The 19,462-nt window shown below is 49.5% G+C and overlaps 1 protein-coding gene across 1 annotated transcript in view; it reads right to left on the minus strand.

The window, feature by feature from the left end:
- Nucleotides 1-1,562: 1,562 nt before the first annotated feature.
- ATP6V0D1 (ATPase H+ transporting V0 subunit d1) overlaps nt 1,563-19,462 on the minus strand; it is a 40,496-nt gene continuing 22,596 nt past the window's right edge. Inside the window, exons 3-8 of the mRNA XM_056862531.1 lie at nt 13,998-14,176; nt 13,023-13,102; nt 8,290-8,367; nt 4,748-4,924; nt 3,311-3,388; nt 1,563-1,762 (exon numbers count right to left, since the gene is read on the minus strand). Of these exons, the coding sequence (XP_056718509.1) occupies nt 1,601-1,762; nt 3,311-3,388; nt 4,748-4,924; nt 8,290-8,367; nt 13,023-13,102; nt 13,998-14,176 (754 nt within the window). The 3' untranslated portion in view covers nt 1,563-1,600. The remainder of the gene's footprint in view (nt 1,763-3,310; nt 3,389-4,747; nt 4,925-8,289; nt 8,368-13,022; nt 13,103-13,997; nt 14,177-19,462) is intronic.

The following is a 19,462-nucleotide window of genomic DNA, read 5'->3' on the forward strand; positions in this document are numbered from 1 at the left end:
GCAGCCAAAACGAGGATTGCCCCAGCAGCCCCGAGCCCACCAAGGTGGAAAGGGGGCAGGGCACAGGAGCTGCACGCACACAAGGAAACCAGAGTGACAGCAAGCTCCCCGGGCAAAAAAAATAATAAAAAGAGGCAACAAAGACTAGAGCCTGGGCAGGGGCTGGGGAGATGCAGCACCAAGAAGTATGTGACTGAGAAGGCAGCTGCCAGGGAAAACCGGGCCTGTTCAGGGCCAAGGCCAGTTGGCGCTTTATCAATACCCAAGGCTGGAAGAGGGGTGGGGGAATAAGGGGCTGGCATACTGCACAGCACTGGGCCCCAAGGTGGGTGGGGAGGAAAGCATGTGTCGGGGCGGGGGGGGGGTTTCACCTAATTCAAAGATGTGGCTGCGCGGGCCCAGCAGCCTGCCCACAAATGCAGCAGGCCTCATCTCAGCCGTGGGCTGCTCCTGGGCCAGGCCCGGCCCAGACTCTAAATGCTAGACCCGCCAGAGGCCTTGCTTTTAGAGCTCGCAATACTATGAAGAACACTGCCTCTGGTTGAGTCATCAGGTCTAGCCCTGGAGCGGAGGGGCTGGTGGGGAGAGGCTGTGGACAGCTGCCGCGGTGAGGTTGCTTAGCCTTCTGACCCTGACCTGGGGGGGAAAAAAGCCAGGGGCTCAAGGAAAGAGTGACCTGCCTTTGCTCCGCCCTGACCTAGCAGGACGAGGAATGCCCTGGAGAAATTCTGCAGCCGGAGAAAAGAAAATTGCCCCTTTCCTCTCAAGGCTCCTGGAAAATGAGTCACGCCTACCAAAAGGTGGAAAGCTGTGAAGAGGTGCCCCTGGGCCCTTGGTGGGCCGCTACTGCTTCCAGAAGCCAGAAGCTCTGCCAGCTCTTCCCTCAATTAGCAGGTGGAATGGTCTGGACCCAACTATGAAGGGAGCGGATGGCATGTAAACCCCAAACGACTGTTGCCAACGTAGGCATCCTTCACTTGAGCTTCAGGTGGTTCGGTAATGAATGCCAAGGTCATGTCGACACCATAAACAAAGAAAACAACAACAACCCAGTGCTTTAAACCAGTTTAACCTTCATAGTTGCCTGTAGACAGACTGCTGCTCATGGCAGTTCTGTGAGGGTTTGCTGGCATTCCCAGACTTCCCGGGAAGAGGAGGGAGCCAAGGTCAGAGAACTGGTTTAATTTTTATAATGTAATAATGCCGGACAGGCAGCTGCGCACAGCTACCACTGTACCAACTTCTCCGGGCTACGTTCATAAACCACAGACAAAGTGACTTGGAGGACACCCTCCTGTCCTGCAGCGCCCCACCGGTCCCCCTCCTTTGGGCAAAAAGGTCGACTTCAGATATAGAATGATTTAGTCTGATCTACACAAGCACATACAGTGACACGGTACGACGAGGAGGAGGGATGGGGACCCTCCCAGGAGAGAGCGAGAGCTGGGCCCTACATAATGTGATAAGGGTCCCTTGGACCCCACCCGGCGCTCCCTCCCCCAAAGCCACTTCCAGATCCACAAGGCAGGAGAAGATGGGTTCGGATGGGGACTTGAGGAATCGGCGGGACGATCCACAGCGGGAGGAGAGGGGGAGGCGCTTAGAAGATGGGGATGTAGTTGTCGATCTTTGCCCGGTGGCGTTGGGCGATGCACTCGGCAATCCACACGATGTTGCGGCACTCCTGCTCCTTCAATTTCACAAACGCATAGAAGACACCAAAGTGGAACTGGTTCAGGAAAGCCAGCTTGTTCAGTTTCACCTGTGTGCAGCGGACGGGGGAAAAGAAGCCATTACAACTAGGGTCAGCAACCCTTTTCCAGTTAAATGGGAATTTTCCATTAGCCGACTTTTGCCACATAGGCGCTATCCTGCGGAAGTCGGCTAATGGAAAATTCCCACAACAGCAAATAAAGGGAATTTTTTTTTGCAAAGCTCCTGTGGAGGCATTTTGGGAGGTAGAGGTCCCAAATTTTCAGGGTAGCTTTCAGGGACTCTCCTTGCACGAACCCCAAAGTTTGGTGAAGATTGGATCACAGGGTCCGGTGTTATATACTCAGGAGAGGTCGCCCCCTCCCTCCTCCATAGACAAGCATTAGCCCATTAGCGAACAGAGAATCTGACTCTTACATTCTTGCTTCTGTATGGAGGAGGAAGGGGGCGACCTCTTTCAGACCCCCCGACCCAATCTTCACCAAACTTGGGGGTTCTTGCAAAGAGAGTCCCTGCAAGTTTGGGGGCTTTACCTCAAAAAATGCCCCCCCAGGGCCGAATTTTTTCAGGAAACCCGAAAAGAAACCGAATTCCCATATTTACCAGTATGAGAATTCAGCTTATTTCGGGTTTCTCGAAAAAAACTGAGGCCAATAAACCCAAACCCGAATTTTACCAATTTTCTTTTGAACACCCCTATTTGGTTGCAATCCCCTGCATTACTGTATTGTGAGTTTGCCTTGCAGTTTTTCTGACACCATTCACACAAAACCCATGACATAAAGGAGGAAATACACACACACACCTTTTGCTAGGCTTTTCAAGTTTTGGCATTTTGAAAGAGGCATCTCCTCTTACTTCCGCAACTCTGATCCAACCCACAAGAGTTTCTGGTAGCTGCTGGCATGGATTTACAGCTCCTGCTTCACTGCAAGACATGTTTTGCAACTGCCTTGCAGGGTAAACCCACATGAAACCAGATTGGGGGGGGAGGCCCAAACACAGCTCCCACATTCCACCCTACCCCTGTTCTGGCTAGAGCTCTCTCAAGCAGATTTGGTTCCCATCGCACAGAATGGGGCGGCCAGTTTTCCTTCCGGCAAACGATTCCCGTGCCTTTCAGTGGATCCGGAGCCTGCTCGAATAAAGAAGCGGCACCACCAGGACCGGCAAGGCTCCTGTGAGTAGCTGGACAGCTCATGCTTCTATGTTCCTGCCAAAACCACAGCCATTCATGCTTGTCCTTTTCCTGACTGGCTTTTGCTCCTGCTATCAAATCAAGCCAAGACTGAATAAATCCCTCCTGGGCAGCTCCTGGCCTGATGAGATTTGCCGCTCTCAAGCAGGCTTGGCTACTGTGGGCCAGCGCCCTGGCGCCGACCGAGTCCTGACCCAGCTCGCTCTGCTGCAGGCGCTGCAACACGAAGACGCAGCCCTGGCTGGCGCTCGCTGCCAACCGCTTCCTTGGACAGTGGCGGCAGCAGGCCCTGCAGCTAGGCTCTCGGCCCTCTTCACCAGGCGAACGGCTTGCAGAACGCAAGCCGGCAGTCGAGCCAGCCTCACGATGCAACCGGGCCGGCATGAAAGGTTTGCTCACCTCGTGCTCAAAGAATCGATCTTCAAGGGTTTTGTCACCAGGGTTGCTGCCTGCTCCTTCAAACAGAAGTTTGTATTCCTGTAGGAGAGAAGAAAGACTGCAGAACGTGCAGGCCTGGAAAGACCCCTCATCTACCACAGCGCAACACTACAACACGGACATAGAGCTAAAGGGCTCTTTTTCCATCTTGGGGAAACGGGCGTTTCAGGGGGAAAGTACTACTTAAAGAGATAAATGAAGCAGCAGAGAATGAAGGAGTGTTTCTTTCAAGAGCCTTTTAGAGTACTGGTTAGAGTGTCAGACTAGGATCTGCGAGACACAGGTTCAAATCCCCGCTCTGCCACGGATCCTTGCTGGGTGATCTGGGGACAGTCACACTTCATCTTACCTACTTTGCAGGGTTGTTGTAAGGAGGGGAGGAGAACGATGCCAGCTGCTTTGGAGTCCCCACTGGGGACAAAGGCAGCTATAAACGAAGTTCTTGAACAAATAATCACCAGTTATTAAAAAAAACCTTGAGCAGCGCAATGGACTGAGCTTAACCGCTAAAGAGCTTTTAAAAATTAAAAAAACTGACAAGATAGCACAAAGGTAGTGGGGGTGGGGAGGCATCGTTCACCACTAGTGATGCCAAAAGCCACCCTCTAGCAAGTGGCTGAGGCACGTGGAATGCGCTTCTGCATTGCAATCGATCAAATGCAGCCAGCAGGCTTCACCCAGGGTGTGTGTGGTGGGGAGTCGCATTGTCCCAGGGAAAAGTTTGGGAGTTGGGAAAGTGCCATCCTCTAGCCAGAGAAGCGCTGCTCTTAAGAGAGAGCACCCCTGCGATGCAAGAGCAGCCACAGGGGCATTTATTAAGCTGCAAAAAGCTGGTTATTGGAGAGAACCACTTCACATCTGGGAAGGAGAGGCAGAGGAGTCACACAGGGAAGATGGCGACAGCCTTAGATCAAGAGCTCTAGAACATTGCAGGGTGTTGCAAAAGGCAGTGAAGAAGAAGAGTTGGTTCTTGTATTGCCGATTCTCTCTACCTTTTTCAGGAGAGTCAAACTGGTTTACAATCTCCTTCCCTTCCTCTCCCCACAACAGGCACCTTGCAAGCTAGGTGGGGCTGGAAGAGCACTAAAAGAACTGCGACAAGCCCAAGGTCGCCCAACAGGCTTCATGAGGAGGAGTGGGGAGACTAACCTGGTTCTCCAGATTGGAGTCCATCGCTCCTAACCACTACATGTCGGCCCACTGATGGTCAAGAATTACCCTTCCACCGCCTTTACACAGGGGGGTGGGGGGAGGAGAGACCAAGTCATGAGGCTGTTCTGCCCATTGGTGGCCAAGAACGAACCCAATGAGCATGCCCCCAAACCAGTCCTGTGGAGTGAGTTCGCCAAGCCAGCCCCAGCTTCCCCTCCCTAGCCAGAATGCCCCCGAGTCCCTTACTGGGTAATAATCAGCCACTGCTTTGACTTGCTCATAGTCATCCGCTCTGGCCAGCTGAGCCAGGCCCTCTGGGTAGAGCTTCCCGCAGTGGGGAAACAGCTTGGCCCGATCCTCCTTGGAGAGCTCCGTGCCGAAGGAGTTGATGGTGATAATGAAGGCCCTCCTGTCGGCTTCAAACTGTAAGAAGAGAGGAACAGGTGAGGATGGAGAGGGTCGGGAGACAGCAGTGGGCACAGTAGCCACAGCCAAGAGAGATGAAGCCCTCGGCCATATGAAAAGGTGCCAAATAAAGAGGATTTTGGGCCAAGTCTGCCCAGCTTATGTGCACGAGTAAAATCCAAAACGCCAAGAGCTCAATGTACAATGAAGCACCTTCTTCTTAGGGTCGCCACAAGGACACCTAACAGCGTGTGAACTTTAGAGTTCACCAGAACTCTTCAGTGGTAGAGCCTTTGCTTGGCATGCAGAAGGCCCCAGGTTCAATCCCTGGCATCTCCAGTTAAAGGAACTAGGCAGGGAGGTGATGTGAAAGACCTCCACCTGAGACTCTGGAGAGCCACTGCCGGTCTGAGTAGACAATACTGACTTTGATGGACCAAGGGTCTGATTCAGTATAAGGCAGCTTCATGTGTTCATCAGGCCAGACGTTACAATTTTTTTTAAAAGAGGTAAAAGGGTAGGTCTTGATTTGAAGACCTGGCCATTCCAGTATATGGTGGATCTTTTGGGCAGCTGAAGCAGATTGCAGAGGCATGCCCATGTTGCAGTTAATTAAAAACAAAAGGCCAGCAGCACCTTCAAAACTCTAAGGTTTATTTCAATTAGAGCTTTTGTGAGTCAGAGCTCCCTACCTCTTCACATGTTCTTCAGATACATGAAGAAGCAGTGAGCGCTGACTCATGAAATCTCATATTGAAGATGCTGTCTTTAAAGGTGCCACAGGCAAAGCAGAACCAGGTTTCAGGTTGCTGAGGGGTGGGGGTGGGGGTCATAAAAGAATTAACAAATCAATTAAATGCCTCTCCAACAACAATCCCCTGCCGTGTCCCTGGTGTAGGCATGAGGGGTACCAGCTGGCAGAAATCTGTGTGTTCCAGTCCACCAAAACCACTGTCATATGCCGTATTCAGACGCCCCCACCTGCGTCTTATTACAACTCTTGCACTGATTGGGCATTATTTAGACTTTAAATCTGGGGAGAGGCTGTGGTTCGGTAGCAGAGCACCTGCCTGGCATGCAGAAGATCCCAGATTCAATCCCTAGAATCTCCAGGTAATAGTCAGGTGATGTGAAAGATCTCAAACTCAGGTCCCGGATAACTACTGCCAGTCTGAGTAAGCAAGACTGACTTTGATGGGCCAAGGGTCTGGTTGGGTGTACAGCAACTTCGCGTGTTTGAACTTGGGTTGCCAGCCTCCAGGTAGGAGTATGTTACTTTATGTATTGTATGTATGTTTTGTCAAATTTTGGGGCTTGCATATATTGTATAATTGTATGATTACTGTATTGCACTTTGTGTGTATTGTAGAACACGCATTGTTTAACAGCCTCGTAAGGAATTCCCTTCTGATTGATGAAACCTGCATAGGAGAAATGGGTGGAATACTGGAACCCCATCTCATGGAATCTAGTGGCATCTTCGGTGCACTTCATTGACTGTTTGAATATTTGGAATTGGCAAATTTTGCCTCACTAGTCCTTCACATCTGGACTTTTGTGATGTAATTGTGGTATCCCATGTATTATTGGTGCACTGTTTGCAATAGAAAAGCCTTGTATTTATTGTAATTTATTAATGAATATTACAATAGCATATCGCACAATATAACTACTAAAATTCAATATTGATTTTTGCATAATTATATGTTATTAGTGCTGTTCTTTGTAGTACTTCCATTTTGCTCAGCCCTAGCCAACACTTTGATTGCTAGACTCCAGGTAGGGCCTTGGAGGTCTCCCAGAATCACAACTGATCTTCAGACTACAGAGATCAGTTCCCCTGGAGAAAACGGCTGCTCTGGAGGGTGGACTCTACGACACTATACTCCACTGAGGTCCCTCCTCATTGGCAACCCTAGTTCAATCTTCGGCACCTCAATCAGTGTATTCGTTGTTGCAAGGCTCAGAAAACAAGTCTGTGATGAGCGTCCTGAACAAGATCTCTGCAATAAATTCCGGTTTCCACCCAAGAAAAACTAAATTCTATACCTAACGCAACCTGAATGACTTTTCCCTCAAGCACAAAATGTTCTATTCCTTAGTCTCAAGGTGAGAAACAACAGTTTTTGACATGCCACAGAAGCGTTTCTCAAACAGGTGCCCGGCAAGCTCTGTGTTCTGCAAGAGCACTCCAGAGGGTCTGCAAATCATTTGGAAAGCTCTCCTAGTACCATCCAGTTAATAAGAAAAAGGATCCCTCTCAGTCTTCAAGGAATGCAGAATGGGATCCCTCCGCTTCATGGGGAAAGCAGCGGCTTTCCCCTCTTTCTAAGGGTAGAAGCTTGGACAGCCAACACCCCTTGCACCCACCCAGCTTCTAAATCTTATCCAACCACTAATCATAAAACACACTGATTGGTTGCCAAGATCCAAGAGTTCAGCCCCAGAAACCCTGATTGGCTGAGGGGTATTAAGGAGGCACAGCCCTAATGCTATTATCCTATTTACTTCAGGTATAAAATTGAACTTATTTTCACTGTTTCCCAACCTTAAGGATTCTACTGGACAGACGGAAAGATGTCACTCTGGGATCCACAGAAACCAGTGGTGATTTTCAACTGAATACCAGAAATTCAGGTTTTGTGACATGCTGGTCGTCTTTTAGTCCCACGAGCAGCTCTGAAACGTCTTCCAGCTCCTATCCCACCCCTGTTGAGTGGACCTCTGGCAAGAGGTTATTACCCAACCAGGAAATTCTGGTGCGAAATCTTTCCCAATCAAGGGGTGAGACCAATCAGAATGCAGGTCAGGGACTTTTGAGTTGTGGCCTTATACAGCCAGCTACCCTGAGAGAACTACTGGCCTTGTAAGGCCATGTGGAGACAAGGAAAACTTCCCCCCCTTAAGCTTGCTTTTAAAACACAGCCAAAGGAGGCACGCTTAGCTTGCCACACTCGCTGAAAAGTCATGACGGGGAGGGCTCAGGGAATCTGGGAAATTTTAAAATCAGAATAAGGGTCCCTAGGTTGCTAAAGTTACAGAAATGCTGTATTGGGAGGGGGGGGGAAGAGAAAACTAGCCAGCTGAACTCAAACATGCTCTTTGTCAAAATAAGAAGCCTGTTTGTTTACAGGAAACACTCAGGTTGAAACATTGGCAGACCGCCAACAGGGAGGTCAATGCAGAGCAGCGAAACATCTTGGCTTTTATTTATTTATTTATTTTTTATTTTTTGTCAATGGGATTGCCTGGCTGAATATCAGCACTTGAAGCAGGAAAGGCAACGGGCCAGGCCCTGATACAGACTGGCACCAGCAGCAGCCACTGGGTTATGCCAACAGGACTGGCACCGCTCCAGCAAGACTCGAAAGCTGGCTTCTTACCTCCAGGATGGGGCACATGGCATCGGCGGTTGTGCCTCCCAGGACCTTGCAGAACTTGTAGAAGGACTCGAGGTAGGCCTGAGAGGGGGGAAAAAATAACCGAGCCAAGAAGGGAGCAAGTCAGCCTCTCAATCATACTCATCATCAGCTTCCCTGATGCTCCGAGTCTGCACTCAAGGGGTGTCTAGGGGCACTTTCACACATGCCAAATAATGTACTTTCAATCATAGAATCATAGAGTTGGAAGGGACCACCAGGGTCATCTAGTCCAACCCCCTGCACAATGCAGGAAATTCACAACAACAACCCCACACCCCCAGTGACTCCTACTCCATGCCCAGAAGATGGCCAAGATGCCCTCCCTCTCATGATCTGCTTATGGTCATAGAATCAGCATTTTGACAGATGGCATCTAGCCTCTGCTTAAAAATCTCCAGGGAAGGAGAGCTCACCACCTCCCGAGGAAGCCCGTTCCACTGAGGAACTGCTCTGTTAGAAATTTCTTCCTAATGTCTAGGCATTTCTTCCTAATGTCCAGACAATCCGCTTTCAGTACACTTCAACAATCGTTTGCAAGTGGAGTTTGTCATTTCACACAGTAAAATCCAGCTGCAAAGTGTTGAAAGTGGATTATTCGGCGTGTGTGAAAATGCCCTATGTCACCTTTAGAGCAAATACTGCAGCTGTGACTGACCCCCACTCACATGTCCCTTTGCCCCTCTGTACACTTCCTCTCTCACCCCTACCCCACCATGAGCACACCAACAAAATGACTCCATACATTAGCCAGCTGCGGCTGCCCATGTGTCCCCTCTTCCCCTAGAAGAGGAAAGACGGCCAAAACCAAATGTCCTTTGCTGAACGCTAGGAAATCTGAGACCAACTGAACGGTAGAATCTGTTTCCAAAAACATGCGCTTACTTTTAATTTTATTTTGTGAAACACCACCACTACCACCCCACACACACAACATGTGTCTGACCAAGGAAGCTCTAACACAATAGGTCTGCCGAGGAATTGAGCTGCCTGACTCCCAACTAGACTCCCCTCAACTTAACAAGAGAAAAGTGTTGAGGAACAGCAGCAATAGCAGAAGAAGAGTTGGTTATTATATGTCGATTTTCTCTCCCACTTAAGGAAGAATCAAACCGGCTTACAATCACTTTCCCTTCCCCTTCCCACAACAGACACTGTGTGAGGTAGATGGGGCTGAGAGGGTGTGACTAGCCCAAGGTCACCCAGCTGGCTTTGTGTGTAGGAGCGGGGAAACAAATCCAGTTCACCAGATTAGCCTCCGCCGCTCATGTGGAGGAGTGGGAAATCAAACCCGGTTCTCCAGATCAGAGTCCACCGCTCCAAACCACCGCTCTTAACCACTACACCACGCTGGCAAAACGAGAACTGGCTGATGCAAGTGCTCAATTCTCCGTGGTGAGGTCCGCTGCCTCCACCACTATCCTTTTGGAAAGTCAGCAGCTCTCTGCCCCTTTCCCTTTAAGTCTCATAAGGTTTAGCAAGGTTGCTCCAGTCCACTGCCTCCCCCCCCCTCCAACCCACTGAACTCTCGCCTGTCTACATTTGGCTTCTCAGTTGAAGGACAGCAGAAGAGAGATGCAGACTGCTTTCACGCAGATCTGCCAAATGCCATGGCTTTCTGCCGGTCCACTGGACTGCACCGGGAGTGAGTCAATGGGCAACCACTGTGCGGCATGCACGCACCCTTCTCCCACAGCAGAAACTTCTCTATGCACGCACGATTTTTCCACTCCTGCCCGTTAATGCATGTGACGGCAGCTCGGGGAATCTCAAGCGCTTATCGCAGAAAACAACCTTCCATTATAGATCCAACGCTAGCAAGTTAGGGTCAGGGGGAACCAAGAAAACAGATATAATCCATGCCCCGTGACTTGCCAGATGCGAGATGGGAGCGATAGCATCGCCGCCGCCGTGCTATCCTTCTTGATTTCAGTGCGTGAAAGCCAACTGGATCTGGCTCAAACCAGGCAAGGCCGGCTGGAGTGAGCGGCAGCAGGCTCTCTGGAGCCCAGGGGCACGCCTCCACGTTCCAAGAGGGCCCCACAATCCCCCCACCCCTCACGTGCCTACCCGCTCCAAGGCCAGTCGCAATGAGCACTGGCCTTAGGACTGATTTAAATGCCACACCGGCTGAGACAAAGGCTTTGCCCTCTTGCACGGTGTCCCGTTCTAACAGGGCTGCTACTGGTCTTGAAAAGAGAGGCTCTGGGAGTTCAAAGTCCCACAGGTGTGCTCTCTCGCCTCAGCCAGGGTCATGTTTAAACACAAGATTTCCTTGTTTCGTTAAGGCAGCGGAGTGGTTCTGCAGCACTTCTGAGTGCCAGGGTGAATGCAGAAACAGCCCTGTGATCAACCAAGTCCAAGCAGGACGTTAACCTCATGTGGATGAGGGGGAACTCAGAGGAACAGGAAGCGATGATCTTCCTCTCAAAAGTCTGGCTGGGTGCTGCAGTAGGCCTAAACCGATGGGTTTTCTCTAGAGCTCATTTTAATGCCTTTCCATCAGCCCTGCTTAGTGGAAGATTCCAATGCTGGCCTATAGAGGCACGGCTATGCCCCTGCAGTGCAAACGCGATCGAGTCAATTGTTCATATTTTACCGAACTGTGAATTTTATAGGCATCTCAGAAATCACCTAATCTTGCCTCTGCTGTCCAGATTCCCTGGATACACCAGCCACTCATGATAGTGTTTTAATGGTGAATTTTCTGCTTGAAGACAAGAATCCCACCATCTCACGTACAGGGGCAAAGTTTTGCTATATTGCTACCAAAATTGTTGTTGCAATGTGAAACAGCCAGCAAAGTATACTATTGTACGATTGTGTACTAATGCAATTGCTTTTTTATTGTTATGCTGGTCAATGACTGTATTTAATAAATCTATCTATGCAGTGGGCCTAGCAGAGGGAGCCCGTGTGTAGAACAAGCCGGTCAAAATGGCCTTCACACCAGCACAGCCGGCTGCAACCTGCCCCCTTACTTCAGCACCTGGCACTGAGGAGGAGGAGGAAGAGTAAGAAGAAGAGTTGGCTTTTATATGCCAACTTTCTCTACCACTTAAGGGAGAATAAAACCGGCTTACAATCACCTTCCCCATAACAGACACCCTGTGAGGTAGGTGGGGCTGAGAGAGCATGACTAGTCCAAGGGCACCCAGCTGGCTTCATGTGGAGGAGTGGGGAAACAAATCCAGTTTACCAGATTAGCCTCCGCTGCTCATGTGGAGAAGTGGGGAATCAAACCCGGTTCTCCAGATTAGAGTCCAGTGCTCCAAACCACTGCTCTTAACCACTACATCACACTAGCTCTCAGGGTGTCCTCGAAGGGTTTTAACCATGACTCTCCCAGTCCGAAGACATCCTCTTTTGCTCACTCGTCCCCAGAAGCTTGCCTCCAGTTTCTCACGGCACCCGGGAGGTAAAAAGGCTGTAGCCGCAGCCGAGACACACGGCCTCTCTCACCCAGGGACTTAAGGAGATGCCTGCGGCCCTGACGAGAGCAAAACTGGTCTCCCTTCAATCAGGGCTTGCGTCCATCTGGCAATCGTTAAACACTGGAAGAAATATGGGCCGCCTAGAACAAGCTCGTTTAGTGGACAATCTTTTAACCACCTAGGGACTTTCCGACCCACATAGAGGACATGCCAGGTCTCTTTCAACCTGCTCACCACAAGAGGCACATGCTGCGGGACGCTGCAATCTTTACAGGGCCCCAAAAGACAGGTCATTACATCGCAGGGTTGCCAGGAGTCCGAAGCAACTTGGTGGCATTTCACACGCACACCCAAACGGCAGGGGTGGCAGCAGCCAGCTTCGTGCCTGCTCTTGGCCTCGTAAAGCTGTTTCTAGCTCCGGCTGGGGTATGTTCTTTCAAGGATGTAATGGTTGCAAATGGTTGGCGAAAGGTAGAAGGAAAAAATCCACAGAACTGCCCCTCAAACAGTTCCTCTGCAACATCTCAGACTCTGCTCACAGAGTGGCCCATTCTACCACGAAGTTAGATCAAAGCTTATTTCCCCCCTGCTTGGTAAATTCCCTGAAGAATCAGCTGAGCTTTTGGCAAAGAAGCTCCTATTAGGAGAAGACCCTCGGCTTACGCTCCAAACTGCCAAGTTCTGTGCTGTTGCTATTAGAATACGCAGAACTTTATTAGAGAATGATTGTTAGAATATTTTACAATTTTAAGATTATAATTTTAACCAGGGGTTGCTTTTATTGACCTTACACCTTTATATGTACGGGCAGTCTGCGATTCTGCGGTGCAAAACTATTGTGTCTGGATATTTTGTGGTGCTGGCATGTGATTGATCAGACCATATTAATGAATTTGATTCTCAACAGAACACGCCTTGCACTGTATTTCATAGAATAATGGAGTTGGAAGGGACCACCAGGGTCATCTAGTCCAACCCCCTGCATAATGCAGGAAACCCACAACCACCTCCCCCCTACACCCCCAGTGCCCCCCACTCCATGTCCAGAAGATGGCCAAGATGCCCTCTCTCTCATCATCTGCCTAAGATCATAGAATCAGCATTGCTGACAGATGACCATACAACCTAAAAAACCTATTTGGGGGTGGATGGTGGGTGGGAGATGAGAACAGACCTAAAGCCTGGTCAACTGCTGCTTCTGCCGCCCCTTCCCCTCTATTTTATCAGATGAGATTAGCAGCCCCCACCCCTCTGAATTCTGACCTTGTACAGCGTATTACGAATAATTTCGATGTTCATTTCATCGAGGTCTTGCTCCGAGATGCAATCCTGGAAAAAGGCGGCTGAAAGACAAAGGGAAATTGTGAGGAGGGGTGGTGGCCGGGAAAAATTTCAATTCGTGGGCCATCCAGGGAGATTGGCAGACTGCACCTCCAAGGAACAATCACATGTAAAACGGCGAATTGCGTCTGAAGCTATCCAACACAGATTACTAGACACTGAATTTCAAGAACTCAACAGTAAAGTCAGGAATGGGGCTTGTGTGAGTTTGGGGATGGCAAAATGTGAACATTCAGTGGCAACCTATTTTTCTCATTTAACAGACCCAAAACAAAGGAAGGCATATATGTTAGCAAGATTAAATGTGCTACCCTCATCAGTATTACAGGGGAGATTTCAATCAATACCACTCTCTACAAGGTTGTGCCCCTGTGGAATGAATCACATAGAATCGGTTGCAGGTGTTCTTTTGCACTGGCCCCTTTATCAGAGTATCCGCCTTAAGTTCATCAACGCGTTGTTTCCCAGTTGAGCACAAGGTAGCCTTTCTTATGTCTACTCAGGATGTGGCCATGATTGACCATGTAGCCAAATTTTTGCAATATGCAATGTGGATCCGCGAAAGACACCGCAAATAGGAACAGGCAAGCTCTGTGGAGTAAAATTGTATGATTATGTTCTCTGTAGGTATTGTGTATGCCAATAAAGGTTTGACTGAATGATTGCGTATGAAGCATTAAAAGTCTGCAGCGGTTTCCACGCTGGTCGGTCGCTTTAATGAGAGCAAGAGGATTATCGGCAATTGCTGCGTTGCAGACTGTGGCAATTTCCTGTTTGCATGCAACTGCTGGCCAATGTCAGGAAACAGAAGGATTCCAAGCTCGCGCCCTCCCCCCAAATCACGAGCCTCTCCCAAAACACATTCCCTGTGGGATTCAACCAGGGTCTCCGCCTCACCCAGGGGCGTGTCCACCAGGATGGCATTGTACAGCTCGGCCGGAGTCTGCGCAATGTTCACCGCCTCCATCTGCTCGAAGCTTCCCAGGGGGTGGCACTTGGGCACCAACTCGGCGATGGAGCGCTGGTGCAGCGTCCCGGTGATGAGCAGGATCACGTTGTCAATCATGTAACTGTACCTGAAAGGAAACAAGGCAGGCAGGTGTGGCGGCTCTGCTGTACAGCTCACTGGGAGAATCTGGGGGCCAGTCCGCCTCCCTAACCAGCTTCACAGTTATTGGGAGGATCAAATAGGGCAGGTGAGAGAAAAGACCCCAGAGAAGTCACCCTGAAGTCCCTGGAAGGAGGAGAATAAAACAGAACCTTTCAAGGTCTAAGCCTTAAACTGGGCCAGGAGAGCACCGCCAAGGCTGCTGAATGCCATTCGGGGCACATTTAGGGGTTTGGGTTTTTTTTTTGGTTTTTTTTTTTACACACTATTTATTAGCAATACTTATGGATGATGAGTCAGCCCTGGTTATTATTTGGATGGGAATGAATGAATACCAGAGTTGCTATGCAGAGGAAAGCCACCTCTGTTAGCCTCTTGCCTTGAAAACCCCAAAACAGGTTGCCATAAATTGTCTGTGAATTGGCGGCACTTTACACACACATGGATGATAATAATAACATCAAAGTCAGTATTGTCTACTCAGACCAGTAGCAGCCATGCGGCACAGTTCACAGTGGCCTTGGCATCCTCTATCAGGTGTTTTCAGTGCAGAAGCAGAACAGATCTGCTGGTCAATTAATACGCCCAACAGCAGTGGCCTGCATCAAGTTTCCCAGGAAAGAAAAAAAGAAGAAAAAGAAGAACAAGGAGGAGGAGGAGTAGTTGGTTTTTATGTGCTGACTTTCTCTTCCACTTAAGGAAGAATAAAATTAGCTTACAATCACCTTCCCTTCCCCACAACAGACACCCTGTGAGGTAGGTGAGGCTGAGAAAGCTCAGAGAGAACTGTGACTAGCCCAAGGTCACCCAGCTGGCTTCATGTGGGGTGGGGAAACAAATCCAGTTCACCAAACCACTCCTCTTAACCACTACACCATGCTGGCTCCCAGAGAGCCCTTGATCGTTCTTAGCCTAGCCATCTGAGAGAGTTCTCGCATGGAGTGAAGCAAGGTTGACACGCTAATGCTCTAAGGGACAAGGGCAGAAAGCCCAGAGGTTGCTCCCCCCACCACTTGGGTCAACGAGAACACATCCTCAATGGAAAGGCAGAAGAAAGGAACTTTGGAGCCAAGTGGAGAGTCATCTCAGCCCACAGGGCAAATGTGAGTGACCCAATCCAGGAAATGCTTGTGCAGTTCTCCAGGTACACTTAATACCTATTGTTGATGCCTGCCGTATGCCTCAATAAATCCTACCAGCTCAGCAGTCGGGCACCAGGGAGCGAGCTGCCAGCCCACTTTGCACCTCCCAAAGCTGTGAGAAAAGGATGTGAGTAACACTCCCTCAAAACGGAGAGCTTCGTTTTGAGGTTTGCGCAATATGGCGAGCTGCCCGGGCTGCAGGGAGCCAGCGACACTTCTTCTGCCTGTGAAAGAGCACCACGAACATCAGCAATGGTGTGTGCGTGTGCGGAGAATGAAAAGGGAGCACCCTATGCACAAGGCAGAGGCAACTTGGGGCAATTCTTGGGAGAAAACCCCGTCATTTGTTAGAAATACTTTGTCAATCCCACGTGGACTGCCACTGAACACTGGACCCACCTTCCTCCCCAGTGGAGACTCATAACAGCTTACATCATTCTCTTCTCCTCTATTGTATCCTCACAACAACCCTGTGAGGTAGGTTAGGTGGAGAGTGCACGACTGGCCCAAGGTCCACCAGAGAGCATGCACGTCAGAGTGGGGAATTCGAACCTGGGTCTCCCAGACACTGACTGCTACCCTCACACTGGCAAATAAATATCTTTAGATATGTATGACCATTCTTTTCTCCCTATCATTCTCCCCTTCTCCGTTTTAGTCTCATTACAGCCTGTGAGGCAATTTAGGCTGAAAGAGCGCGACAGGCCTGGTCTTAGTTCAGTTATGAAGATGGAGAGTCAGCCCCCATCCCGGCCAAACTATTAATAGCTTCTGGTGAGGTGGTAAGCCTGGGTCTGGACTGTACCACATTGTACGGTGCTGTGACCAAGGTCCAGCCATAAGGCAAGAACCTAAGAACATAAGAAAGGCCATGCTGGACCAGACCAAGGCCCATCAAGTCCAGCAGTCTGTTCACACCGTGGCCAACCAGGTGCTTCTAGGAAGCCCCCAAACAAGATGACTGCAGCAGCATTATCCTGCCTGTGTTCCACAGCACCTAAGATAATAGGAATGCTCCTCTGATAATGGAGACAATAGGTATGCATCATGACTAGCATCCATTTTTACTAGTAGCCATGAATAGCCCTCTCCTCCATGAATGTGTCCACTCCCCTCTTCAAGCCTTCCAAGTTGGCAGCCATCACCACTTCCTGGGGCAGGGAGTTCCACAATTTAACTATGTGTCATATGAAGAAACTCCCTTTTATCAGTTTTGAATCTCTCACCCTCCAGCTTCAGATGATCTTATGTTTTAGTATTATGAGAGAGGAAGAAAAGCTTCTCCCTGTCCACTCTCTCCATACCATGTATAATTTTATAGACCTCTATCATGTCTCCCTTTAACCGGCTTCTTTCTAAGCTAAACAGCCCTAAGCGTTTTAACTGCTCCTCATAGGGCAGTTGCTCTAGTTCCCTGATCATTTTGGTTGCTCTTTTCTGCACCTTCTCAAGCTCTGCAATATCCTTTTAACTGTGGTGACCGGAACATAGAGCCTCCCTCACTGGCAATGGCATCTGGGTAGCCCCTTTGGCGCTTCCTTTCCATTGCAAGCACGACATGAGGCTCACCAATCAAGAGTTATTAACTGACAGGGTCGCCATCCTCCCAAGCCCCTCCATGGGGGCCAAGAGGTGGCGCAGGCAAGCTCCCTTCCAAAAAGAGGGGACAAAAGTCCTGCTTCGACACGGAAACTGTTTGTGGCAAGACACTTAAAAAAAAAAAGATGTTTGCTTTGCTACAACTGTACACGTGAAGCTGGCTTATATTAAAGTGGACCATTTGTCCACCCAGGTCAGTACTGCCTATTCAGTCCAGCAGCGGCTCTCCTAGGCCTCGGGCAGAGCTTTCTTTCACAGCACCTACTGCCTGATCCTTATAACTGGAGATTAAACCTGAGACCTTCAGCACACAAAGCAGATGCTCCGCCACTGATCTGCAGCCCTTCCCTGGTTGCGTGAGGGCAAAGCCCTTATTTTTTTTAAAAAGGGATTCCAAACAAGGAATGCCCCCCACCCCACTCCACCCCAGGAACAAGCACTACAGTCTCGCTGGCAGTTAAAAAGCTGGCTCGACCAAGTCTGCGCCAGATGCACACAACAGCACAGCACGTGAGCCAAGGGCAACAGCACACGGCGTATCTGTGCAAAGAGGCCACCGCGGCACTCCTGTGGGAGGGGGAACGCACAGTGGCAAGCAGAGAGAGGGTCAGCCAGCAGACCGGCTTTTGGGGGCCCCAGAAGGCCCCCAGAGATCAGGGAAGGCCTGGCTTGTCCGCCGCTTCCAACCACCCACAGCACCCCTTCTTCGAAGCAGGACAGTAATCGTTTCGCAAGGCTCGGCCGGCGCTCCGCCCCAGACTTCTGTGCAGATGCTGGGGCCACCCCAAGGTTTCTTCTGACCTTCTTCAGAGCACAGCAGATGCTGGATCTCCTCCACTGCTGGCCTTGATCTGCCTAATCCTAACTAGCGAAAGCATTCGTAATGATTTAGAAGTCTCTCTGGGATCCAAGGGGGGAAAGGACAGCAGATTCCCTCGCTAGCACACACACAGCCTTAAAAATTTGATTTAGCCAAGTACGTTTGTCTTGTCTGCCTGTTCCAAAGGGGCTTTGGTTCAAAGCCTCCTCCCTAATAGCCACAACCAAGCTAACATAAGTGGCGTTTTTTGAATCATCCAAACCAGGCTGCTGATTCAGAAGTCCCTTGATTGAGAAGTCCCTGGCCAGCCAGCGCTTGTGGCCTGTGCTTCACCATGTATATTCTCCCCCACATGTTTATTGTATGCATTATGCTACATAATGCCTTAATACGTAAGAGAAAGACATTTATAACAATTAATAAAAAGCAAAGTATGTTTTCTCTTTTCTTTTTCTTTTTGTTCCAATAAAGAACAAAGATTGCCCAGTGTTCTCAAAACTTACATCCATACGCTGCAAATTACCTCTTTGCATTCTTTGGTAATATCTCACCACAAAGATGGTGAGGGGTCTGGAGACCAAGTCCTATGAGGAAAGGCTGAAGGAGCTGGGTATGTTTAGCTTGAAGAGGAGAAGACTGAGAGGGGATATGATAATCATCTTCAAGTACTTGAAGGGCTGTTGTATAGAGGAGGGTGCTGAGTTGTTTTCTGTTGCCCCAGAAGGTCGGACCAGAACCAATGGGTTGAAATTAGATCAAAAGAGTTTCCGTCTAAACATTAGGAAGAACTTTCAAACAGTTAGAGCAGTTCCTCAGTGGAACAGGCTTCCTTGGGAGGTGGTAAGCTCTCCTTTCCTGGAGGTTTTTAAGAAGAGGCTAGATTTGTCAGCAATGCTGATTCTATGACCTTAGGCAGATCATGAGAGGGAGGGCACCTTGGCCATCTTCTGGGCATGAAGTATGGGTCATTGGGGGTGCGGAGGGGAGGTAGTTGTGAATTCCTGCATTGTGCAGGGGGTTGGACTAGATGACCCTATAGGTCCCTTCCAACTCTTATGATTCTATGATCTTAGCAAATTAAACTAAATTTCAAATGCCGTTACTGTTTTTTCCCCAATATGCCGCAATAAATAGCTTAGCAGCTGTAAGCAAAGTTCAAACTAAGTCAGTATCAGAATGGACCCAGGACCCAGCAGAGGTCTACTTGGTGTCACCAAGAAGAAAATGTGTCTCCCTGATAAGGCAATAGTATCTCTTGAATCTTATCAAGATCTCTGTTTTCCAGATACAATTTCAGGACCATAGCCAAGAGGGCCTGAAGTGGTTCTCTCATCCCCAGCCCTTGGGTTATATTCCTCCAACCATCGCCAGGAAAAGAGCTCCCCCAAAAATCTACGGCACTGCCCAAAATATTCCAGACGTCAAACCAAAGCCAGGTTTCCTGACACATTTCAACTCCTTCCTGTGGAACCATGTCTCTTCCTGTAGCTTTTCTGAAAACTTCCATAAGCAACTGGTCTCATGCCCACCCCCACCCCCATTAAGCCGGCCCTGCAGCCACCTTTTCAGTTACTTGTGGCAAGGAAGAATCTCCTCCAGGCAACCATGTAAAGCAGCTCTAGTGAATGGCAACAGGCTCCCCCCACCCTACTTCCAGGCTGTCACTACATTATATGCAAACTATATTACATAC

The sequence above is a fragment of the Euleptes europaea genome, chromosome 17, assembly GCF_029931775.1.
Source record: "Euleptes europaea isolate rEulEur1 chromosome 17, rEulEur1.hap1, whole genome shotgun sequence".
Lineage (NCBI taxonomy): Eukaryota > Metazoa > Chordata > Lepidosauria > Squamata > Sphaerodactylidae > Euleptes > Euleptes europaea.